The sequence below is a fragment of the Coregonus lavaretus genome (assembly GCF_964263955.1).
Source record: "Coregonus lavaretus genome assembly, chromosome: 11".
Taxonomy (NCBI): domain Eukaryota; kingdom Metazoa; phylum Chordata; class Actinopteri; order Salmoniformes; family Salmonidae; genus Coregonus; species Coregonus lavaretus.
The window spans coordinates 26,060,481-26,087,781 of NC_139998.1; the positions used below are offsets into that span (position 1 = coordinate 26,060,481).

A 27,301-nucleotide genomic window follows, 5' to 3' on the forward strand; every position below is an offset into this window, starting at 1 on the left:
GTTGTGTCCTCCTCCCAGAGTGCGAAGAGCCTTGGCGTGACCCTGGACAACACCCTGTCGTTCTCCGCTAACATCAAGGCGGTGACCCGATCCTGTAGGTTCATGCTCTACAACATTCGGAGAGTACGACCCTGCCTTACACAGGAAGCGGCACAGGTCCTAATCCAGGCACTTGTCATCTCCCGTCTGGATTACTGCAACTCGCTGTTGGCTGGGCTCCCTGACTGTGCCATTAAACCCCTACAACTCATCCAGAATGCCGCAGCCCGTCTGGTGTTCAACCTTCCCAAGTTCTCTCACGTCACCCCCCCTCCTCCGCACACTCCACTGGCTTCCAGTTGAAGCTCGCATCTGTTACAAGACCATGGTGCTTGCCTATGGAGCTGTGAGGGGAACGGCACCTCCGTACCTTCAGGCTCTGATCAGTCCCTACACCCAAACGAGGGCATTGCGTTCATCCACCTCTGGCCTGCTGGCTCCCCTTCCTCTGCGGAAGCATAGTTCCCGCTCAGCCCAGTCAAAACTGTTCGCTGCTCTGGCACCCCAATGGTGGAACAAGCTCCCTCACGACGCCAGGACAGCGGAGTCACTCACCACCTTCCGGAGACATTTGAAACCCCACCTCTTTAAGGAATACCTGGGATAGGATAAAGTAATCATTCTACCCCTCCCTTACCCCAAACCCCCCCCCAAAAAAAAATTAATAATAAAAAATATATAAAATAAATAAATAAATAAAACACATTGTAAAGTGGTTATCCCACTGGCTATAAGGTGAATGCACCAATTTGTAAGTCGCTCTGGATAAGAGCGTCTGCTAAATGACGTAAATGTAAATGTAAATGTTTCCAGTACTTGCCTTATATTATCTCCAATGTATCTTCCATGTAAAAAACCTGTCTGATTAGAATGAATAATGTCCGACAATACCTTTTTAATTCTATGAGCTATACATTTTGCTAGAATTTTTGCATCACAACACTGAAGTGTAAGGGCCTCCAATTTCTTAAATGGACTGGATCTTTGTATTTTCCACTTGTATCCTGTTTCAGTAATAATGAAATCAGACCTTCTTCTTGAGTGTCTGATAATCTACCATTTACATAGGAGTGGTTAAAACATGCTAATAACGGTCCTCTGAGTATATCAAAAAAGGTTTGGTATACCTCGACTGGTATGCCATCCAACCCTGGAGTTTTCCCGGACTTAAAGTCTTTAATTGTATCCAGAAGTTCCTCCTCTGTAATTTCACCTTCACATGAGTCTTTCTGTATGGCTGTTAATTTGACATTATAAATAGAAACAAAATCCCTACAATTAGCTTCAGTTAGAGGAGATGGAGGCGACTGAAACTAAAACATATGCTTAAAGTACTTTGTTTCCTCCTTCAAAATATAATTTGGTGAATCATTGGTGACTCCATCATTTGTAACCAGTGTCAGTAAATTATTTTTGGTAGCATTCCAATGCTGAAGATTAAAAAATTATTTGGTGCATTTTTCCCCATATACCATCCAGTTTGCTTTATTTTTATAATATATTACACTTGATCTTTCTTGAATAAGTTTCTCAATTTCTTTTTCCTCTAATTTATTCTGAGCCTCTATGTTACAGTTTTTATTGCTATCTATCTGTTCTGTTATACCTTCTATTTCCTTTGTTAGTATGGACTCGTTTGACCTAAATTGCTTTTGTTTTCGAGATGAGTACTGAATTGCATGGCCTCTAAAGGCACATTTAAAAGTGCCCCATACAATAAGGGGATTTGCTGTACCTATGTTATGTCGGAAAAAATCAGTTATGAATTCCTCTGTCCTAGTTAAAAACAAGTTATCATCCAATAGGCTTTGATTACATTTCCAATATCCTCGCCCACGTGGAAATTCAGTAAGAGTAATGTATATGCCAATTATATGATGGTCTGACCGCATTCTGTCCCCTATCAACACTTTTTAAACTTTTGGTGCCAACGAGAATGACATAAGAAGAAGTCAAGACGACTAGCTTGATTGAGTCTCTGCCATGTATATCTCACTAGATCAGGATATTTAAGACTCCACATATCTACTAGTTCTAATGTATCCATGACATTCATGATTTCCTTGAGAGCATGAGGGTGATAGTTTGTAGTGTGATTTCCTTTATGGTCCATTGAGCTATTTAAAACGGTATTATATATTATCTCCCACCATAATAATATTGTCTTGAATTGCTTGCAGGGTTGATCATTTATTATATATATTGTCAAAGAAGTGTGGATCATCATCATTTGGTCCGTAAAGGTTAATGAGCCATATCTGTTTATGGTCCAATAACATATTTAAAATAATCCATCTACCTTGCGTATCTGTTTGGACAATTTGCACATTCGGATCGAAATTACTGTTAATTAATATCATCACCCCTTTTGAGTTTCTTTGCCCATGGGAGAAGTATATTTCCCCTCCCCCAAATTCCTTTTTCCACGCAACTTCATCTAGAATTGTTGAATGAGTTTCCTGTAAACAATAGATATTCTATTCCTTCTCTTTGAGCCATGTAAATATTGTTGTTATCTGCTAAGCCATTACAATTATAACTGGCTATCACCTCTCTTTAGGTGAGGGCTTTGTTATGGAAGGTTTGAGAATGGGCCAGATTTTGTGCTGGTGGGATCTCTCTCTCTCTCTCTCTCTCTCTCTCTCTCTCTCTCTCTCTCTCTCTCTCTCTCTCTCTCTCTCTCTCTCTCTCTCTCTCTCTCTCTCTCTCTCTCTCTCTCTCTCTCTCTCTCTCTCTCTCTCTCTCTCTCTCTCTCTCTCTCTCTCTCTCTCTCTCACCAGTGTAAATCTCCTGCCCTCTGATGGGGGTGCATTTAAATGCATGCAGTTCTCTCTGCTCTTTCTCTCTTAGCTATATACACAGCCATTCAGCTGCCTAAGAGTGAGAGAGCCATAGCAGGAAAATACATACAGTGTGCACATACACTGAGCGTACAAAACATCAGGAATGCCTTGCTAATATTGAGTTGCAACCCCTTTTGCCCTCAGAACAGCCTCAATTCATCAGGGTAAGGACTAGGGATGCTTAACCATGTTGACTCCAATGCTTCCCACAGTTGTGTCAAGTTTGCTGGATGTTCTTAGGGTGGTGGACCATTCTTGATACACACAGGAAACTGTTGAGTGTAAAAAACTGTTGACACACTCAAAACAGTGCGCCTGGCAACTACTACCATACCCAGTTCAAAGGCACTTAATTATTTTGTCTTGCCCATTCACCCTCTGAATGGCAATTTTAGGACCCCTTTAGGTACAAAAAATATATATAAAAACATGATTTGATAAAATATTGAATTTGGCCTTTACTACTATAGCCCAATGAAACGCATTGAATAACACATTCATAAATGGCAAAAAAGGTTTTGAAGTGTTTGTCCTTTATCTAGGACATATAAGAGAGCTCAGGAAATATATATATATATATATACTTTTCCGTGAGAAGACCAATTTTCGGGATGTCTCATGGTCTGACAAACACCGCTCTAGCTCTGCCACCATTCACTGCAGATGTGGAAGTGCGACATAAGCGGATGCGGTGGATTGAGACGCATCCAATGCAAAAAAAAAAATATATCTCTAGCTTAAACTGACAGATTTTGATGAGGATATTTTTATTGTGTTACTTAGATTGACACACCGGTTCATCAATCAACTCTAGGGGGTTTAACCTGTCTCCTCCCCTTCATATACACTGATTGAAGTGGATTTAACAGATTACATAATAAGGGATCAGTGCTTTCACATGGATTCACCTGGTCAGTCTATGTCATGGAAAGAGCAGGTGTTCTCAGTGTGGAACACAGGTGTGCAGTCTTACCTTGCTTGTGTGTGTGTGTGTGTGTGTGTGTATTCTTACCTTGGTGTGTAGTTTGGAGAGCTGCTTGTCTTCCAGGTGCATCTGTGTGTAGACACGTCTCTTATAGCGGAACTGGTGGAGGAACACACAGAGATAACACAGGTTTACTGGAATAAACCTATATTAGTTAGTTAGTTAGTTAGTTAGTTTGCTAGTTCATTAGTAAGTAAAATAAACATTTATAGAGAAAACAGTCACGTATCTTCTGCCTGCCATTCTCAACCTGTCAACAGCCCGGACGTTTATTAGTTTGGTAACAAACCACAGATTTGATAGACAGGTCTCAATGAACACTGTCAGACTGTAGTTAAAAACTGTAAACCTCTGGGGTGAGAGGTGGTTGTGTGTGTTTGTGTTTGTGTGTGTGTACAGTATATATGTGCTTTATGAATGTTAATCTATGGGAGAGCAGAGGGTAGTGAGGCTGGACTAACCTGTCACTCATATTTATAGGACTGGGCACTGATCAATTTTATTTAAGAGATTACAGTAAAGACCACTATCATACAACTACAGCACATACACTACGAGTCTTTATTTTTACAATTTTCTTTATTTGTAATTTTTTTTACATTGTAGAATAATCGTGAAGACATCAAAACTATGAAATAACACATATGGAATCATGAGGTAACCAAAAAAGTGTTAAACAAATCAAAATATATTTTATATATTCAAATAGCCACCCTTTGCCTTGATGACATCTTTGCAAACTCTTGGCAAATAGTCTGGGTAGCAATTTGATTAGATGTTCAGGAGTCTTATGGCTTGGGGGTTGAAGCTGTTTAGAAGCCTCTTGGACCTAGACTTGATGCTCCGGTACCGCTTGCCATGCGGTAGCAGAGAGAACAGTCTATGACAATTTTTAGGGCCGCCTTACACCGCCTGGTATAGAGGTCCTGGATGGCAGGAAGCTTGGCCCCAGTGATGTACTGGGCCGTACGCACTACCCTCTGTAGTGCCTTGTGGTCGGAGGCCGAGCAGTTGCCATACCTGGCAGTGATGCAACCAGTCAGGATGCTCTCGATGGTGAAGCTGTAGAACCTTTTGAGGATTGAGGACCGATGCCAACTATTTTCAGACTCATTCGGGGGAATAGGTTTTGTCGTGCCCTCTTCACGACTGTCTTGGTGTACTTGGACCATGTTAGTTTGTTGGTGATGTGGACACCAAGGAACTTGAAGCTCTCAACCTGCTCCACTACAGCCCTGTCGATGAGAATGGGGGCGTGCCCGGTCCTCTTCTGTCCTTTCCTGTAATCCATGGCTTCTGGTTGGGGTATGTACGTACAGTACCTACTCTCATGTGAAAAGGCCCTCTGCCCTCCCATATATTACACTCCTAAAGCGCACGCACACACACACACAATCAAATGCATTCACTTTTTTGTTTATTTCCATGCTTCCATCATGTGTGCTCTCTTAACAGCCATGTCACTCGAGATCCAAGGCGGTATTCAGCATTCATCCAGGTTCCCAGGATGCTGGGAGATGCCTTCAAAGCCAGCCACTTGCGGCAACAGTGAGTTTTTTATTTATTTTATTTCACCTTTATTTAACCAGGTAAACCAGTTGAGAACAAGTGCTATTACCATCAAGTAGGCTTGTGACTTGCTAGGGTGTTGTGGGTGGGGATGGTGGAATAGTGTTAGCCGCGAGCTCCGAGGGTTGCGTGTTCAATTCCAGTGCTAGGTACTCTTTTTATTTTGTTACCCTATCCTAAGCTAAACCGTCGAAATTTGGCAATTACCTCTAGCTGGTCAATCTGGTCTGACCAGCATGGTTTAGCTGGTTGTGCTGGCCGACCAGCCTTCGTTGTGTTTTCGCTGGTGACCAGCCATCGTTGTGTTTTTACTGGTGACCATCCTTCATTGTGTTTTCGCTGGCAGACCAGCCTTCTACAGTGAGCTACTGGCAGCTAGTTGCAAGTATGTTACTGTGCATTTTACAATACATTATTGACAGTTAAGCTGCCAGTGAGTTACTAGCAGTTACTGGCTATTAAGTTACTGTGAATTTTACAATAACTTACTGACAGCTGGTTGCCAATTCAGTAAGGCAGAATTCACAGCAACTTCCAGGTATCTCACTTCCATTAAGTTACTGTGAAATACACAGTAACCTCTAAACAGTGCAGCTTTAAAATGTCACTTGCTTACAAAGATTACAGAATTGACAGTGTTAAAAGAGGTGCTCAATCTTTGACAACACAGCCATCAACATTTTAGTAATTTAGCAGACGCTCCAGAGCGACTTACAGTTAGTGAGTGCATACATTTTTCATACCACTTAAACAGGTACAACCCTTCCACTGACGGGTGGCACAAATACACATATATTAGACCATGCCCCCAAATATGCTAATGAGTCTCACCAGTACATTGCCCCCGCCTACATTTCAAAGCGCAGTGATGATTGTACCATATATTCAAAAATATTGGGTAGAAAAATGTACCATTAACTAGATTATCCACACATGTGCCCTAAAAGGAACCGAAAAGTACCATGTTCCTATGTGTACCTTTGACCTTTTTTACACTTGTTATGAATTCCTTGCCGGTGACTTTAATAAGCACGACCGGAACCTAAAAGTTCCGGTCGTGCTTATTATTAAAAGTTCCTGGCATACGTTAGGTCCCTTGATAACAATTGAGCAACGACTGAAGGCCACAGCGTATGTGACTAGTTTCAGGAAACTAGGAGTATGTCGGTAGTCACTACTTCACAGGAGAGGCATTTGAACGTTAACTTAAAAAAAAAAAATTGAAACGTGAACTTTCATGTGCCTTAATAACAAACATGTATGCCATCTGTAAATACGAATAATTTGTTAAATTATTAACCTAGTTGGTTTAGCCACAGAAAAAGACATCAACCTTCCTGCTAGCCATGATTGGCTGAGATAATGAGTGGGCTGGACATGCCGAGAGATGAGTTCGGATTGGTCTACCATGTAGCACGCTTCTGTCTAAAACATGAGCTGGTCAGTATGTGTAGGTAATCCTGTCTAACGTGGCTTAAAAAAAAAAAGATATCACGTAGTAAAACTGCATAAGTGTTGCTCTCCACTTTCTGGAGGAATGAGTTTTGAAAACAGTGGAATTAGAGTATGATAGCTAAGGATATAGAGAAAACTCTGGCGTTTGATTGCAAATATGCAGACGTATAAAACACCTGTATCCGGATTACATCTTCAAACTAAGGGCAGCCATGGCATCCGTGACAGAGAGGGAGTAGATCAGCTTTAATATTGCAGATAGATTGTAACTTCCATCAATGAAATTGTCTGCATCACTTCCAATCCCATAGGTTTTTTTTGTTGCAAAAATACAGTGGGGGAAAAAAAGTATTTAGTCAGCCACCAATTGTGCAAGTTCTCCCACTTACAAAGATGAGAGAGGCCTGTAATTTTCATCATAGGTACATGTCAACTATGACAGACAAAATTAGAAAAAAGGATTTTTATGAATTTATTTGCAAATTATGGTGGAAAATAAGTAACAAAAGTTTCTCAATACTTTGTTATATACCCTTTGTTGGCAATGACACAGGTCAAACGTTTTCTGTAAGTCTTCACAAGGTTTTCACACACTGTTGCTGATATTTTGGCCCATTCCTCCATGCAGATCTCCTCTAGAGCAATGATGTTTTGGGGCTGTCGCTGGGCAACACGGACTTTCAACTCCCTCCAAAGATTTTCTATGGGGTTGAGATCTGGAGACTGGCTAGGCCACTCCAGGACCTTGAAATGCTTCTTACGAAGCCACTCCTTCGTTGCCCGGGCAGTGTGTTTGGGATCATTGTCATGCTGAAAGACCCAGCCACGTTTCATCTTCAATGCCCTTGCTGATGGAAGGAGGTTTTCACTCAAAATCTCACGAAACATGGCCCCATTCATTCTTTCCTTTACACGGATCAGTCGTCCTGGTCCCTTTGCAGAAAAACAGCCACAAAGCATGATGTTTCCACCCCCATGCTTCACAGTAGGTATGGTGTTCTTTGGATGCAACTCAGCATTCTTTGTCCTCCAAACACGACGAGTTGAGTTTTTACCAAAAAGTTCTATTTTGGTTTCATCTGACCATATGACATTCTCCCAATCCTCTTCTGGATCATCCAAATGCACTCTAGCAAACTTCAGACGGGCCTGGACATGTACTGGCTTAAGCAGGGGGACACGTCTCGCACTGCAGGATTTGAGTCCCTGGCGGCGTAGTGTGTTACTGATGGTAGGCTTTGTTACTTTGGTCCCAGCTCTCTGCAGGTCATTCACTAGGTCCCCCCGTGTGGTTCTGGGATTTTTGCTCACCGTTCTTGTGATCATTTTGACCCCACGGGGTGAGATCTTGCGTGGAGCCCCAGATCGAGGGAGATTATCAGTGGTCTTGTATGTCTTCCATTTCCTAATAATTGCTCCCACAGTTGATTTCTTCAAACAAAGCTGCTTACCTATTGCAGATTCAGTCTTCCCAGCCTGGTGCAGGTCTACAATTTTGTTTCTGGTGTCCTTTGAGAGCTCTTTGGTCTTGGCCATAGTGGAGTTTGGAGTGTGACTGTTTGAGGTTGTGGACAGGTGTCTTTTATACTGATAACAAGTTCAAACAGGTGCCATTAATACAGGTAACGAGTGGAGGACAGAGGAGCCTCTTAAAGAAGAAGTTACAGGTCTGTGAGAGCCAGAAATCTTGCTTGTTTGTAGGTGACCAAATACTTATTTTCCACCATAATTTGCAAATAAATTCATTAAAAATCCTACAATGTGATTTTCTGGATTATTTTTTCTCAATTTGTCTGTCATAGTTGACGTCTACCTATGATGAAAATTACAGGCCTCTCTCATCTTTTTAAGTGGGAGAACTTGCACAATTGGTGGCTGACTAAATACTTTTTTCCCCCACTGTATATATATACAGTGAGGGAAAAAATATTTGATCCCCTGCTGATTTTGTAAGTTTGCCCACTGACAAAGACATGATCAGTCTATAATTTTAATGGTAGGTTTATTTGAACAGTGAGAGACAGAATAACAACAAAAAAATCCAGAAAAATGCATGTAAAAAATGTTACAAATTTGCATTTTAGTGAGGGAATTAAGTATATGACCCCTCTGCAAAACATGATTTAGTACTTGGTGGCAATTTTACATTTTAGTCATTTAGCAGACGCTCTTATCCAGAGTGACTTACAGTTAGTGAATGCATACATGTTTTTTTTTTATACTGGCCCCCCATGGGAAACGAACCCACATCCCTGCCGGCCAAACCCTCCCCTACCTGGATCAATTGTGCGGCGCCCATGGGTCTCCCGGGCGCAGCCAGCTGCGACAGAGCCTGGACTCGAACCAGGATCTCTAGTGGCACAGCTAGCACTGCGATGCAGTGCCTTAGACCACTGCGCCACTCGGGAGTAATCACAGAGGTCAGACATTTCTTGTAGTTGGCCACCAGGTTTGCACACATCTCAGGAGGGATTTTGTCCCACTCCTCTTTGCAGATCTTCTCCAAGTCATTAAGGTTTCGAGGCTGACGTTTGGCAACTCAAACCTTCAGCTCCCTCCACAGATTTTATGGTATTAACGTCTGGAGACTGGCTAGGCCACTCCAGGACCTTAATGTGCTTCTTCTTGAGCCACTCCTTTGTTGCCTTGGCCGTGTGTTTTGGGTCATTGTCATGCTAGAATACCCATCCACGACCCATTTTCAATGCCCTGGCTGAGGGAAGGAGGTTCTCACCCAAGACATGGCCCCGTCCATCGTCCCTTTGATGCGGTGAAGTTGTCCTGTCCCCTTAGCAGAAAAGCACCCCCAAAGCATAATGTTTCCACCTCCATGTTTGACGGTGGGGATGGTGTTCTTGGGGTCATAGGCAGCATTCCTCCTCCTCCAAACACGGCGAGTTGAGTTGATGCAAAAGAGCTCAATTTTTGTCTCATCTGACCACAACACTTTCACCCAGTTCTCCTCTGAATCATTCAGATGTTCATTGGCAAACTTCAGACGGGCATGTATATGTGCTTTCTTGAGCAGGGGGACCTTGCGGGCGCTGCAGGATTTCAGTCCTTCACGGCGTAGTGTGTTACCAATTGTTTTCTTGGTGACTATGGTCCCAGCTGCCTTGAGCTCATTGACAAGATCCTCCCGTGTAGTTCTGGGCTGATTCCTCACTGTTCTCATGATCATTGCAACTCCACGAGGTGAGATCTTGCATGGAGCTGTCTTTTATACAGGTAACAAGCTGAGATTAGGAGCACTCCCTTTAAGAGTGTGCTCCTAATCTCAGCTCGTTACCTGTATAAAAGACACCTGGGAGCCAGAAATCTTTCTGATTGAGAGGGGGTCAAATACTTATTTCCCTCATTAAAATCAAATCAATTTATAACATTTTTGACATGCGTTTTTCTGGATTTTGTGGTTGTTATTTTGTCTCTCACTGTTCAAATAAACCTACCATTAAAATTATAGACTGATCATTTCTTTGTCAGTGGGCAAACGTACAAAATCAGCAGGGGATCAAATACTTTTTTTCCCTCACTGTATGCAAAAAAACTGGCTATTTACACGAGGACACTACAGAAAACACGACCGCACTGCTACGCCATCTTGGATACTCATATGCTGGTACGCTGGTGACCAGTGTCCAAAACACAGCGAAGGCTGATCACCAGAAAAAACACAAGAAAGGATGGTCACCAGCAAAAACACAACGAAGGCTGGTTACCAGCGAAATCTCAATGAAGGCTGGCTCCAGCGAAAAAACTACGAAAGCTGGTCACCAGCGAAAATACAAGCCTGGATACAAGCCTATACTGGTCTATGCAGTTTTCTTCAGCAGGGATGGATCTTCATGAGAGACAAATAACATAAACCATGGCCCTTGGCTTACTGTACACACACAGACAAACACTGACACAGACAAACACAGACACACACACACACAAACACACAGACAAACACGTGAGCACACACCCACCACACTTACATGCACACAGCATAGCCCTGGGCTGTTAGATATTTCTAAATGTGCAGGGCATCTCACTTAGAGTTAAATGAAACCCCAGTCAGTTATGACTGCCTGACATACAGTACACACAGACACACCGCTACATACTATACTATAGAAACGTACAGGCAACCACAAGCCAGAACAGCTTCAATGCACCTTGGCATAGATTCTACAAGTGTCTGGAACTCTATTGGAGGGAGGCAACACCATTCTTCCACGAGAAATTCCGTCATTTGGTGTTTTTGTTAATGGTGGTGGAACACACTGTCTCAGGCGCTACTTCAGAATCTCCCATAAGTGTTCAATTGGGATCTGGTTACTGAGACGGCCATGTTATCAAACCATTCAGTGACTACTTGTGCCCTGTGGATGGGGGCATTGTCATCCAATGGGGGCATAGCCATGGTAGCCAAAATAATGGCCTGCCCACCACATGACCCTAAGCATGATGGGATGTTAATTGCTTAATTAACTCAGGAAGCACACCTGTGTGGAAGCATCAGCTTTCAATATACTTTATTATTTTGTCAGTTACCTGTATATACCACAAAACTCTCTTATTAATCAGGCACAGTGCCCTTGGAAGCTAGGAATAATATGGTGCCCATGGTAGTATGAGGAATACAGTTAGACATTAGGAAGTTGTCCTTTATCACCAAGGTGGAATTGTACAAAATAATTTCATCATGCCACAGTAAAACCCATGGGCTTTCTCCAGCTCCAACCATCATCACCCTGACTTCAGACCTATTCTACCTGCATCGAGGATTTACATGCAGATATTCTGCTACCTGAACATGATGCAACTACCTGCTTCAACAGCATCTAGCCTACTGTTGCCGCATCCTTGACATCTGAAGAAAACACTCAATCTGTATTTATAGGGAGAAACATTGCACTTTGCTGATAAGAAACACGGTTTCACGACTTCCTCCGAAGCTGCCACCTCTCCTTGTTCGGGCAGGCTTCGGCGTTCGTCGTCACCGGCCTTCTAGCCACTGCCGCTCCTCATATCATCATTCCATTTGTTTTGTCTTGTTTATTACACACACCTGGTTCATATCCCCTCATCAGTACCTGTATAAGTATTACCTCTGCCCCCTTGACTTTGTGTGTGATTGTTTATTGTGGAGGATAGAGTTGCTCGGTGGAGCACCGTGTATTTTGTATCACCGGGATATTTCCCTGTATGCCTTGTATTTTCCAGTGCGCCTGTTTCGCGCACTGGAGTGTTTTTGACACATTACTGAGTAACTCTATGTTTCAGAATAAAGCCTGTTATTCTATGATTTACCCTCCTGTGCCTGACTCCTTCGAAATCACCTCATCACACATGGATATAAGACAACATTTTACATTTTCAAAACCCACAGGAATGAAACATTTGTATTCAAACAATGTAGGCTGACTTTTAACAAATCAAACAATGGTTATTATATAATCAATTCACTGGAGAAGGTTGGAGTGCACTCCAGTGAACTCTCTCTCTCGACGTTTACTCACTGTAAAAACACCACATCTGCACATTGGCTGTGTTTTTATATAATCATGAACCATGATCGACACAGGCTACAATGAACTGTTAGAGATTACATCTGGGAGCTGGGAACACTGCTGTCAGAGTGTGACTATCTCTGCTGAGTCTCACACACACACATATCTAACTCACAGAACAGAGTAGATAATTGAATGATTGACAGGTGATATCCGGCTCCTAATGTTTTATCTCTCAGGTGAGATGGCATATGATAGCAATACCATGACAGCAACAGGACAGAGAACATGAACTCCAACACACACACACTCAAGCACACATGCACGCACGCACACACAAACCAAAAAACATCCACTGACAACACAAAATAAAATGCACCATAAGACACACATAGAAACAGAGTATGTTAATGAGAGAGGGGGCAGGCCTACCTCCAGGTATGGTACAGGTGTAACAGAAGGCAGTGGGTATTCCTTCAGCTGCCTCTCCTCGTCCAGGAACTTGCCAGCCTTCCCATTGTAAGCTGGCTGGAAGAGGCCATAGTTCAGCACGTCCTTCAGGCTGTGGTTCAAAGTACACAGGATACGCTGCTTAGACAACCAGATAGGAGCGTCCGCATCGAACTTCATACATTTCTGGTGGGAGAGAGGAGAGAACAGGGGAAAGTTAGGGGTGGCTTATAATACAGTATGTGTGTGTTTACCCAAACAAATGAAAACACAGTGCAACACCCCACTCTGCACAGATCGCAGTGCAGAGCGAAATAGAGGAAAGAGGAGAGAGAGAGAGAGAGAGAGAGAGAGAGAGAGAGAGAGAGAGAGTATGCACGCAATATAATGAACTAAATCATTCACACAGTTATCAAATAATATAATCATTGATCAATTATTTCCTGCCATAGAGAACAATCACAAGGATGGTGTTAGAAACCCTTGACCAGAGAAGAGCATGAAGTCAGATTGAAGTCTCTGGCACAAGCTCTCCCACCTATCATGATACATTGTGCATGCTCTCAATGTTAACTGGAGGTATTGAGGTTAAGTGTCTGGCTCAAGAGCAGGACTGAAGCCAGCTGTGCCGTACAGTATTTAGGATATGAACCATTAGTGACCATCTGATCAGAGGTTTATTTTATAGGTTTTATTCCTAGTCATACTTGTCACGCTCTGGCTCCGGGACTGTGTAGTTTGAGCCAGGGTGTATTCATTTGGTTGTGTTGGGTATAGGGTGTGTTCATTTGGTTGTGTTTGGTTTTGGTTGTAGTATCTTGTCTCGTCATGTGACTCCCAATCGGAGGTAACGAGTGTCAGCTGTCGGCTCGTTATCTCTGATTGGGAGCCATATTTATACTGTCAGTGTTCACCTTAGGGTGGTGGGTTTTTGTTCCATGTTTCAGTCTGTGTACTGAGGACTTCACTATCCGTCATTGTTTATTGTTTTCTCGTTCGTGCACTTTAACTTTAATAAAGTCATGTTCGCTACAAACGCTGCGCTTTGGTCCACTCCTTCCGTAGACGGCCGTGACAGAAAAACCCACCAAAAAAGGACCAAGCAGCGTGTCCAGGAGCAAGGAGACTGGACATGGGAGGAAGCGCCGGGTAAGGAGATCGAGAGGCTGGCGATGGCCCAGGTGGGCAAATCGTGGTCCTGGGAGGACATGCTCGGGGGCAAGGGACCTTGGGGGAGGATCAAGGCCCTGGCGAGAGAGGAGCAACGGCGTCAGCAGGGCCATCGTCGGAGGGACGAGAGGCAACCCCAAAAAGTTTTTTGGGGGGGGCACATGGCTTGGGCGGCTGGGCAGCAGGAGGCTGCCACAGGGAGACGTGGAGAGAAGGCTACCGGATTACGGGAGCCATTGGCGAGTAGAGGGAGGGAAGTAGTGGAGGCACGGCGTGAGAGACTGAGGTGTGTTACCAGTCCGGTCCGGCCCGTTCCTGATCCTCGGTTAAGGCCAGTGGTGTGTGTTCCCAGTACGGACCGGCCTGTTCCTACTCCACGCACCAAGGCCACGGGGTGCGTCGTCAGCCCAGCCCGGCCTGTTCCTGCTCTACGCACAAAGCCTACGGGGTGCGTCGCCAGCCCAGCCCGGCCTGTTCCTGCTCAACGCACAAAGCCTACGGTGTGCGTCGCCAGCCCAGCCCGGCCTGTTCCTGCTCCACGCACTAAACCAACGGTGTGCGTCGCCAGCCCAGCCCGGCCTGTTCCTGCTCCACGCACTAAACCAACGGTGAGCGTCGCCAGCCCAGCCCGGCCTGTTCCTGCTCCACGCACTAAACCAACGGTGTGCGTCGCCAGCCCAGCCCGGCCTGTTCCTGCCACCCGCACCAAGTCTACGGTGCGCGTCGCCAGCCCGACCCGGCCTGTTCCTGCCACTCGCACCAAACCTACGGTGCGCGTCGCCAGCCCGGTCCGGCCTGTTCCTGCCACCCGCACCAAGTGTACGGTGCGCGTCGCCAGCCCGACCCGGCCTGTTCCTGCCACTCGCACCAAACCTACGGTGCGCATCGCCAGCCCGGTCCGGCCTGTTCCTGCCACCCGCACCAAGTCTACGGTGCGCGTCGCCAGCCCGACCCGGCCTGTTCCTACCACTCGCACCAAACCTACGGTGCACGTCGCCAGCCCGGTCCGGCCTGTTCCTGCCACTCGCACCAAGCCAAGGGTGCGAGTCGTCAGCCTGGTCCAGCCCGTTCCTGCTACTCGCACCAAGCCAGGGGTACGAGTCGTCGGCCTGGTCCAGCCCGTTCCTGCTACTCGCACCAAGCCAAGGGTGCGAGTCGTCAGCCTGGTTCAGCTCGTCCCTGCTACTCGCACCAAGCCAAGGGTGCGAGCCGTCAGCCTGATCCAGCCCATTCCTGCTACTCGCACCAAGCCAGGGATGCGAGTCTTCAGCCTGGTGAGGCCTGTTCCGGCTCCACGCACCAGGCAAAGGGTGCGTATCGTCTGCCAGTTCCGGTCCATTCCTACCTCACGCGCCAAGCCAGGGGTGCGCGTCGGAGGTCCTGATCCAGCAAGCTGGGTCAGATCGGACCGGGGGCACTACGGGGGGAGTGAAGTGGGGTGGTGGTCAAGCCCGGAGCCGGAGCCGCCTCCGAGGAGCAACACCCACCCAGCCCTCCCCTATTTTGGGGTGTAGGCGCGGTCGGAGTCCGCGCCTTTAGGGGGGGGTACTGTCACGCTCTGGCTCCGGGACTGTGTAGTTTGAGCCAGGGTGTATTCATTTGGTTGTGTTGGGTATAGGGTGTGTTCATTTGGTTGTGTTTGGTTTTGGTTGTAGTATCTTGTCTCGTCATGTGACTCCCAATCGGAGGTAACGAGTGTCAGCTGTCGGCTCGTTATCTCTGATTGGGAGCCATATTTATACTGTCAGTTTTCACCTTAGGGTGGTGGGTTTTTGTTCCATGTTTCAGTCTGTGTACTGAGGACTTCACTATCCGTCATTGTTTATTGTTTTCTCGTTCGTGCACTTTAACTTTAATAAAGTCATGTTCGCTACAAACGCTGCGCTTTGGTCCACTCCTTCCGTAGACGGCCGTGACAATACTATAACATTAAAAAATGTATTCGTTGCTCCTGTAAGTCGCTCTGGATAAGAGCGTCTGATAAATGACTAAAAATGTAAATGTAAATGTTATATATAACGTAAAACCTGTTTGTCAAGGGAGACCTACATAGTGTATGTGTTGGTAAAGCATATCCTCTAGTTACCCCATTGTGGAGCACTGAGCTACACTCTTAGAAAAAAGAGTTCCAAAGGGGTTCGTTGTGGAGGGATAGGGTTCTACCAAGAACCATTTTGATTTGAATAACCCGTTTTGGAAGACAAGGTTTCTTAGTAAGACAAAGGGTTCAACCAACCATATTTTTTACACTTCAAATGTTGACAAGCTACACATTATTTAATGCATAGGACATTTTAACAGCATTTAATCATACACATATTACCATATTTCTATGGGTGCAGAATTTAGACTAACTGTAAAAAATAAAAAATAAAATATTGTGTTAAAATGTACTGTTCAACTTTAAACACCCAATATAATTCCTACTTTGAGACGCTTGATATGGTCCCCCCTGTCTTATTTTTCATGATCTGAAAAGCAAAAGTGGACAGTTTTAGTGTTTTGGGAACTTAGCTCTTGTCATATCCCCACAATGTTCCCACAACCTAAAGAAACATTCTGGGAACCTTTAAAGAACAGACTAAATGTGTTCTGGGAACATTCTTGTAAGATCAGGTGAATGTTTTTTGAAAATAAACATTGTAGAATCATCCGCACAACTGGACAGTTTTTGTGTTTTGGTAACATATCTCTTGTGATGTCCCTACAATGTTCTCAACAGACTGTTCCCACAACTGTCACGGTTTCGGCCGAGGCTGCTCCTCTTCCTTGTTCGGGCAGGCTTCGGCGGTCGTCGTCTCCGGAGTACTAGCTGTCACCGTTCTATGTTTCATGTTCGTTTGGTTTTGTCTGTTCTTAACACCTGTCCCTTATTTGGGTCTTAATTGTTTTCCCTATTTAGTTGCTTGTGTTTGGGTCAGGTGTTATGCGTTATTGTTTTGTGTCAGCCTGTGTCAGCCGTATCAGTCTCTCGTGGTTGTATTTTTCGAGAGTTTGCACTGCGTGCGCTTCTTTCTTGTTTTCCGCACAGTGTTTCAGTGCGTAATTGTGCGCCACCCGGTTGGGGAGGCTATTTTGTCCTATTCTTGGATTTACTAAAGTGTTTAACGTCATCCTGGTTCCTGCGTTTGATTCCACACACACACCATTCTGACAGAATAACGCATCACATGGAATCAGCAGGAACGACCTCACCAACAGCTGCGATGGATGAACGTCTGCGGGGTCAGGAGGACCGCATCAACCAGGTCTGCCATGCGCTGGAAGGTGTTATGAATACCCTACACCGATGGGAGACCAGCGGGGTGCCCACGCCACCCCGAGCCGAACCAGCTCCATCGGCCAGCCCTCCTTCCTCGTCTCCGGAACCTAGTGGGATTCGGCTCTCGCTCCCGAGGGCATACGACGGCTCCACTGCCGGGTGTCAAGGGTTCCTGCTACAGGTGGAGCTCTACCTCGCCACCGTACACCCGGCGCCCTCGGGACACGAGAGCGTCTCAGCCCTCATCTCCTGTCTCACCGGCAAGGCGTTGGAGTGGGCCAACGCCGAGTGGAGGAGAATGGACGCCGCTACTACGAACTATGCGGAGTTCTCCCGCCGCTTCCGTGCTGTGTTCGACCATCCACCAGAGGGGAAGGCGGCGGGGGAGCGTCTATTCTACCTCCGACAGGGGATGAGGAGCGCCCAGGACTTTGCCTTGGAGTTTCGGACCCTAGCGGCCGATGCAGGGTGGAATGAGCGGGCCCATATCGACCACTTTCGCTGCAGCCTCCGGGAGGACGTCCAGCGAGAGTTGGCGTGCAGGGACACATCGTTGACTTTCGACCAGCTTGTCGACATGGCCATCCGGCTGGATACCCTGCTCGCCACCCGTGGGCGCCCCGGAGGGGGGGGTTCGCCCATTCCACTCTCCAGCACCTCCGAGCCAAGTCCTATGGAGCTCGGTGGTGCTGGCGCTAGGGAACGCAGGAGGAGGAGCCCGAGGGGACCCGGTCCCTGCACTAATTGTGGCCGTGGAGGGCACACCGCGGCTAGGTGCTGGGGTGGGTCCTCTGGTGAGGGAGAAGGCAGGTCACGCATTGGGGGGACCTCCCAGGTGAGTAGGCGCCCTGCTTACCCAGAGCTTTCTGTCGTGCACCTAACCTTGCCTGTTTGTTTCCCACAGGTTGCACCTCGTTCCCAGCATAAGGCGCTGGTAGATTCAGGCGCAGCTGGGAATTTTATAGATCGCCAGTTCTGTATAGAGTTAGGGATTCCCCTCCTTCCAGTTGATAAGCCTTTTCCCGTTCATGCCCTAGATAGCCGTCCGTTAGGGTCTGGGTTGATTAGGGAAGTCACAGCGCCCCTTCAGATGATGGCGCAGGAGGGGCATGAGGAGATAATCCAGCTCTATCTGATTGACTCTCCTGCGTATCCGGTAGTGCTGGGTCTTCCCTGGTTGATGACTCATGACCCTATTATTAGGTGGCGAGAGAAAGCTCTTAAAGGGTGGTCTGCTCAATGTGAGGGGCGGTGTCTGGGTGTTTCCATAGGGGCGACCTCGGTGGAGAGTCCGAATGTAATGCCAGCACTGCAGATTCCCCCCGAGTATGAGGACTTGGCACTGGTGTTCAGTAAGACTAGGGCAGCGCAGCTGCCGCCTCATAGACAGGGGGATTGTGCGATAGATCTCCAGTCAGGAGCAGCTCTCCCGCGGAGCCATGTGTATCCCTTGTCTCAAGAGGAGAGAAAGGCTATGGAGACGTACATTTCTGAGTCTCTTAGACAGGGATACATACGGGCCTCTACTTCACCCGCTTCCTCTAGTTTCTTTTTTGTGAAGAAAAAGGATGGAGGTCTGCGCCCGTGTATTGATTACCGCGGTCTCAATCAGATCACAGTGAAGTACAGCTATCCACTTCCTCTGATTGCGACTATGACGGAGTCACTACACGGTGCGCAGTTCTTTACAAAATTGGATCTTAGGAGCGCATATAACTTGGTGCGCATTCGAAAGGGCGATGAATGGAAGACAGCGTTTAGCACGACTTCCGGACACTACGAGTATCTAGTCATGCCATATGGGTTGATGAATGCTCCCTCAGTCTTCCAATCCTTCGTCGATGAGATTTTCCGGGACATGCAGGGACAGGGAGTAGTTGTGTACATCGACGACATTCTGGTGTATAGTCCTACCCGTGCTGAGCATGTAGCCCTGGTGCGCCGAGTATTGAGGAGGCTGTTGGAGCATGACCTATATGTCAAGGCAGAGAAATGTATGTTTTTCCAGAGGTCGGTCTCCTTTTTGGGTTACCAGTTATCTGCGTCAGGGGTGAAGATGGAGGTAGACCGGGTGACAGCTGTGCGTAATTGGCAGACCCCAACCACTGTGAAGGAGGTGCAACGGTTCTTGGGTTTTGCGAATTATTACCGGAGGTTTATCCGGGGTTTTGGACAGGTGGCAGCTCCCATAACGTCTCTGTTAAAGGGGGGTCCGGTGCGCTTGCGGTGGTCAGCTGAGGCGGACAGGGCATTTGGGAGACTGAAGGACCTGTTTACCTCGGCGCCGGTGTTGGCGCATCCGGATCCCTCTTTACCGTTCCAAGTAGAGGTGGACGCGTCAGAGGCCGGGATAGGGGCCGTTCTTTCCCAGCGTTCTGGCACTCCACCTAAACTCCGTCCCTGTGCGTTCTACTCTAAGAAGCTCAGTCCGGCGGAACGGAATTACGACGTAGGAGACAGGGAGCTGTTAGCCGTGGTACAGGCCCTAAAGGTGTGGCGGCATTGGCTCGAGGGGGCTCAACACCCTTTCCTCATTCTAACTGACCATCGTAACCTGGAGTACATCCGGGCAGCTAGGAGACTGAATCCTCGCCAGGCTCGCTGGACTATGTTTCTAGCCCGGTTTGTGTTTAAGATCACATACATCCCTGGGTCCCAGAACGGGAAGGCAGATGCGCTGTCTCGGCGGTATGACGCAGAGGAGAGGTCAGTTGAGTCCACGCCCATACTACCGGAGTCTTGTCTGGTTGCTCCGGTGGTGTGGGAGGTTGATGGTGAGATCGAGCGGGCGTTACGCACCGACCCGAGTCCTCCACAGTGTCCTGTGGGTCGGACGTACGTTCCGCTCGAGGTACGCGATCGCCTCATTTGTTGGGCTCATACGTCCCCCTCCTCTGGCCATCCGGGTATCGGCCGGACAGTGCACTGCCTTAGCACGAAGTACTGGTGGCCAACGTTAGCTAGGGATGTGAGGATTTATGTCTCCTCCTGTTCGGTGTGTGCCCAGTGTAAGGCGCCCAGACATTTGCCCAGGGGTAAGTTACAACCCCTGCCTATTCCACAACGACCCTGGTCCCACCTCTCGGTGGATTTTGTTACCGACCTTCCCCCCTCACAGGGGAATACTACCATCCTGGTCGTTGTGGATCGGTTCTCTAAGGCCTGTCGTCTCCTTCCCATGCCGGGTCTACCCACTGCCCTACAGACCGCTGAGGCTCTGTTCACCCATGTCTTCCGGCATTACGGGGTACCCGAGGATATAGTGTCTGACCGAGGCCCCCAGTTCACCTCTAGAGTGTGGAGAGCATTTATGGAATGGTTGGGGGTTTCGGTAAGCCTTACCTCGGGGTACCACCCGGAGAGTAATGGGCAGGTTGAACGTGTCAACCAGGATGTGGGTAGGTTTCTGAGGTCATACTGTCAGGGCCGGCCGGAGGAGTGGGCGAGATATGTGCCCTGGGCCGAGATGGCACAGAACTCTCTTCGCCACTCCTCCACCCAACTAACCCCTTTTCAGTGTGTGTTAGGGTACCAGCCGGTTCTGGCACCATGGCATGAGAGCCAGATCGAGGCCCCCGCTGTGGATGAGTGGGTGCGGCGCTCGGAGGAGACGTGGGACGCTGCACACGTCCATCTGCAGCGTGCCATACGTCGACAGAAGACGAGCGCCGACCTACACCGCAGTGAGGGGCCAGTGTACGCACCTGGAGATCGAGTCTGGCTCTCAACCAGAAACCTGCCCCTCCGCCTGCCCTGCCGGAAGCTGGGTCGGCGGTTTGTGGGGCCATTTAAAGTCCTGAGGAGATTGAACGAGGTGAGTTATAGGTTAGAACTACCTGTTGATTACAAAAATATTAACCCCTCGTTCCATGTGTCTCTCCTCAGGCCGGTGGTAGCTGGTCCACTCCAGGACTTTGAGATTGAGGAGACTCCTCCGCCCCCGTTGGACATCGAGGGGGCTCCGGCGTACACCGTGAGGTCCATCCTGGACTCTAGACGCCGGATGGGGGGTCTTCAATATCTCGTGGAGTGGGAGGGGTACGGCCCGGAGGAGCGGTGCTGGGTGCCAAGGAGGGACGTATTAGACCAGTCCCTACTGACCGATTTCCATCGGGGTCATCCTGCGCGCCCTGCTCCGCGTCGTCCGGGTCGTCCCCGAGCTCCGGGTCGGCGCACGGCTGGAGCCGCGCGTCAAGGGGGGGGTACTGTCACGGTTTCAGCCGAGGCTGCTCCTCTTCCTTGTTCGGGCAGGCTTCGGCGGTCGTCGTCTCCGGAGTACTAGCTGTCACCGTTCTATGTTTCATGTTCGTTTGGTTTTGTCTGTTCTTAACACCTGTCCCTTATTTGGGTCTTAATTGTTTTCCCTATTTAGTTGCTTGTGTTTGGGTCAGGTGTTATGCGTTATTGTTTTGTGTCAGCCTGTGTCAGCCGTATCAGTCTCTCGTGGTTGTATTTTTCGAGAGTTTGCACTGCGTGCGCTTCTTTCTTGTTTTCCGCACAGTGTTTCAGTGCGTAATTGTGCGCCACCCGGTTGGGGAGGCTATTTTGTCCTATTCTTGGATTTACTAAAGTGTTTAACGTCATCCTGGTTCCTGCGTTTGATTCCACACACACACCATTCTGACAACAACCTAATGAAACAATCAGGGAACATTTCAAGTTTCAAGTTTTAATGTCACATGCACAAGTACAGTGAAATGCCTTTCTTGCAAACTCAAAAACCAACAATGCAATAATCAATAACAATATATTCCACACACAAAACACACAAGAAATAAGAATATGAAATATGAAATACACAATAAAGTAAGTAAGTAACTTTTTCAACCTCCTGAGGGGGAAGAGGCACTGTCGCGCCTTCTTCACGACTGTGCATGTGTGCTTGGACCATTTTAAGTCTTTAGTGATCTGGACACCGAGGAACTTGAAGCGGTCTACCTGCTCCACCGCCGCCCCGTTGATGTGGATGGGAGCGTGCCTCCCCCAATTTCCTAAAGTCCACGATCAGCTCCTTGGACTTGCTGACATTGAGGGAGAGGTTGTTGCTCCGGCACCACACTGCCAGGTCACTGACCTCATCCCTGTAGGCTGACTCAACGTCGCCGGTGTTCAGGCCTACCACCGTCGTGTCATCAGCAAACTTGATAATGGTGTTGGAGTCGTGCGTGGCCACACAGTTGTGGGTGAACAAGGAGTACAGGAAGGGACTAAGTACACACCCATGTGGGGCCCCTGTGTTATGGGTCAATGTGGCTGAGGTGTTGTTGCCTACCCTCACCACCTGGGGTTGGTCAGAAAGTCCAGGATCCAGGTGCAGAGGGAGGTGTTCAGACCCAGAGTCCTAAGCTTGGTGACGAGCTTGGAGGGGACAATGGTGTTGAACGCTGAGCTGTAGTCAATAAACAGCGTTCTCATATAAGTATTTAAAGAACAGATTAAATGTGTTCTAGGAACGTTCTTTATTATACAAACATTCTATAATCATCTGCATGACTGGACAGTTTTTGGTTTGCTGGGAAAGATATATAGAAAAAAAAATTATAACACAAGGAATAAATATACAATGACTAACAATAACTTGGCTATATACACAGGGTACCAGTACCGAGTCGATGTGCAGGGGTACAAGGTAATTGAGGTAGATATGTAAAAATAGGTAGAGGTAAAGTGACTAGACAACAGGATAGATAATAAACAGTAGCAGCAACGTACAGTACGTGATGAGTCAAAAAATTGAGTGCGAAGAGGGCCAATGCAGATAGTCCGGGTAGCTATTGGTTAACAATTTAGTAGTCTTATGGCTTGGGGGTAGAAGCTGTTCAGGGCCTGTTGGTTCCAGACTTGGTGCATCAGTACTGCTTGCCGTGTGGTTGCAGAGAGAACAGTATATGACTTGGGTGGCTGGAGTCTTTGACAATATTTAGGGCCTTCCTCTGACACCATCTGGTATAGAGGTCCTGGATGTACTGGGCCGTATGCCCTACCCTCTGTAGCGCCGTGCCATCGAATGCCAAGCAGTTGCCATGCCAAACGGTGATGCAGCCAGTCAAGATGCTCTCAATAGTGCAGCTGTATAACTTTTTGAGGATCTGAGGGCCCATGCCAAATCTTTTCAGCCTCTTGAGGGGGAAGAGGCATTGTCGTTCCTTTCTCATGACTACAGTATGTTGGTGTATGTGGAACATGTTAATTCCTTAGTGATGTGGACAATGAAGAACTTGAAGCTCTCGACCCGCTCCACTACAGCCCCGTCGATGTGGATGGGGGCTTGCTCGGCTCTCCGTTTCCTGTAGTCCACGATCACCTCCTTTGTCTTGCTGACATTGAGGGAGAGGTTGTTGTCCTGACACCACACTGCCAGGTCACTGACCTCCTCTCTATAGGCGGTTTCATCCGATTGACATATAGTTTTTCATAGGAGAGACAATAGACCTGACATGTCCGGGAGCAAGAGGTGGTGACAATATGACAGTTAAATGGTTTCAGTTTGAGAGTCTTTCATACACCAAGCTGAAGTTGACTGAGATTAGCTTCTTTCTCTGCATCACCATCTTGACCAAAGAGGACCTGGGTTCTTACTACAAGTACTCACTACAGGAGGGAGAGCATTGTTTAGCCACTCATACCATATGTGGAACCTCACACAGATTTTCCTCGCTCAGTTTGAGAAGAAGCTGTGCAGCCCTGCTTTACTCGTGAAGCATCAGAGGAATGGAGTGGAAGAAGAGAGAGAAGAGTGAGGAAGCGTGACGAAGAGAGGAGAACGAAGGAAAGAGGAGAGTGAAGGTGATCTTGGAGCAAGTTTATGAGAAAGATATTTTGTCCGATTTTTTATAAGACGAATTAGCATTAATGTTTGTAACTAACACTATACCTGTCAATTAGTATTTTGTACATATTCTACCAATGACATTGTTTTTCGGCTTAAATAAAATCACTGTTTTAATATATTGTTCAAAGTAGTTCTGCTATAGCATCTCACCCTGAAAACTATACAATCTAACATATTCTTTAAATGATCTTGGTCATTTCCATGTAAAAGGACCCATGAGCACCAACATGTGAAGTTCAAAGAAGCATGTCCAATTGGGTTTCAAATTAAAGCTAAGAGTCAATTTAATTTTATATGAAGGCATATATACATTTTCCAAACATTTTCCATCATAAAAATTAGGAATAAGCAAAGGCTTTGATGGGGGTCTTAGAAAACATCTACCAGAAAAACTCTTAAAAGGTATTAAAAATACATCAATAATGTTGAAGTAAAGACCCCCGCCAACTAATATCAACACTTGGTTCGGTCTTCTGTAAGTTTAAGAAACATTGCCTTGTGCCTTGAAATTCCTTTACCAAAAAAAAACACGTATCTTTAATGAAGAATGCGGATAATGACAGTTTACAGAAGTAAGAAGTTTACTGATAGCAAATTTGTTCATTAATTATTAAGTGATTAAAACTCGAAATTCCGTTAACAAATTGGTAACAGATTCTCCCGAAAAATCTTAAACGGAATTTCTTTATTTGAATTGACTACAATGGGAAATCATAATAGTCACAAACCACTGGTGGGTTCACAAGTTTGGACAGCACAGTACAGTAGAGCACTGTACAGTACAGTAAAGAAAAGTAGAGTAGTTCAGTACAGTACAGTACAGTACAGTACACAGTAGAGCACACTAGAGTTGAGTACACTATAATGTACTGTATTGTACTGTACTGTACTTTAATCTAGTGTACTGAACTAAACTCTACTTTACTGTACTCTACTGTACTGTACTGTACTGTACTGCACTGAACTCTACTCTACTGTTCTGTGCTGTACTGTACTGTACTGTAATGTAATGTACTGAGCTCTACTGTGCTGTTCTTTGATGTCCAAACTTGAGAAACATAAAAATCTATCAGATTTAGTCCGGTCCGGACCAACTAAATTTGGTCTTGTTTGGGGGCAGAGCTCATTAAAATAATAGCCAGTGTGTAGAATAACACCCAAATATGCAAAGGAGGATATTGCATATTTATTTATTTGGGTACCTATCTAGGATACATCCCCATGAAGAGAATGACATTCATATCCATAATTATGCATTTATGTGTAATACGGATCAGGGACCCATGATGAAAATCCCTTACCGCAATTCCGTTACCGGGTGTAAATCCACTTCAATTACTGTGGTTAAATAACCAAAATATATTTTTCAAAGTCAATGTGTCATGTCATAGCTGACATCCCATTCTTTCTGCAGACATCGTTGAATCTTAATTTGGAGCAGATATTTAACAGAGTTACATGGACACGAACTGAGGAAGATTTGACCTAAATTCTGTTACCAAACTTTGCATCTGCACAGTCCTTCCAGTAACTGTATATTTGTAAAATGTTCTGTGTAAATTGTTAAAATTAGTCATTGTGCATAGAGTTTATTAAACTTTGAAATCAATGGTTTTGATTTGGCATACATTAAAAAAAATTGAATCTCAGCACAATTCCATTTCCATGGAATTGCCCTCTTGGCTGTAGGGCCTAGTTGATTCAGACAGGTTTTGTACAGTCTATTTTGTCCAATGCCATTGTCTACAGATGCATTCAGTCTGCAATAAATTCCACAATGGTTTTCTGCCCTCCTTCACTCTCCTCCAATCAAACGTTTAAGGACAATAACTAAACTGAACCTATAACCTGCTATCCTTAGAATAATAAAATTTTGAAACAATACCTGACCAAAGTGACTTTTCCGGGTGACTTTCCCTACAACAAAGATGGTCTGAAATGCAAAGATGAAGAGAGAGACGCAGACAGAACACAGAAGTTAAAATAAAATTAGGAGGAAAGAAAGAAAGAAACAGACAGACAGAGAGAGAGAGAATACATTGCTGAGAAACATGGTTCCTACGAACTGTGAACCACAATATTCCAAAGGGGGCAGCCCTGAGCCCTGTGACCATATGATCGAATAGAATTAGTAAGATAAGTAGAGTCCATTAAAAATGAGATGAGAAGAGAATGAATAAAACGGTGAAACGCAATAGAACAGAATAGCCATCTGATATCACCCCTAAGCCTGTAACTTGCAAAGAAAGTGGGTGGAGCTCCTCATTGCGGTTCCGGTTCCGGTTCCGGTTCCACTCCTCATTCTAGCATCTCTTCATCTCTTCTCTTAACACGTATGGACCCAGAACTTAATCGACCAGCTGACCAATAACGTGAGACTTTAGTTCTGGGTTAACCGAGATTACTCTTCTCCTTCTCAGACAGAATGTCTCTACTTCAGTAAACAGGTATGTGTTCCAGAGAGAGAGAGAGAGAGAAATAGAAATAGCGAGGGCATGTGTATTCTCTGATGGGAGAACCCAGGTGACTTTCACTTTCTCTCATCAGGCACTAAATCGGTTTGCTTTTGTCATGAGCCTCTCACTCCACCGGGTTACCACCTTATTTTCTTCCACTCTGCTCACCACTCTCTCTACTCAGCCTAACTAGCTCCACCTGTCCCTGCTCTGCTCTGCTCTAATTACTCTGCCAGCTGCGCTGCATTACCCACTACCTCTCCCAGTATTTAAGGCCCTGTCTTTCAGCTCTCCGGTGTCAGATCGTCTGCAAAGCTCACACCCGGAACCTGTTTGCTCGCGCTTCTGGCTCACCCTGGTTTTGTGACCCCGGACCTGCCTGATTTTTGGATACTCGTCTGCCCCAGGAGATCCAGACCTACTTCTGCCATTACGACTCCTGACTCCTCTTCAATCCCGGTAACTCTGACCAGCCTTCTGCCTTGCTACTACGTATTTTGGATTTCCCTTGAACTGTACTGCTGCCTTGTTTCATTCCGCCCTGTTGTGTCTGTGTCTCCCCCCCCCCAGGACTTCTGGACCACCCACCACCGGCTTCATAGGACGCATCGCTGCCACTGGGGGGGGCACAGACCCAGCACATTGGACGGGATCCCTGTTACCCCTGGAGCCTTCATTCACTCCCTACTTCCCTTTTCCCTTAAGTTTAATAAACTTTCTGGTGTGACGCAATTGTGGTCCT

At 46.4% G+C, this 27,301-nt stretch overlaps 1 protein-coding gene across 1 annotated transcript in view; it reads right to left on the minus strand.

The window, feature by feature from the left end:
• LOC311136983 (SH3 and multiple ankyrin repeat domains protein 3-like) overlaps positions 1–27,301 on the minus strand; it is a gene marked incomplete at both ends in the record, with an annotated part of 327,765 nt that overhangs the window by 233,895 nt on the left and 66,569 nt on the right. Inside the window, 2 exon segments of the mRNA XM_084171316.1 lie at positions 3,895–3,966; positions 12,822–13,025. Of these exon segments, the coding sequence (XP_084027442.1) occupies positions 3,895–3,966; positions 12,822–13,025 (276 nt within the window).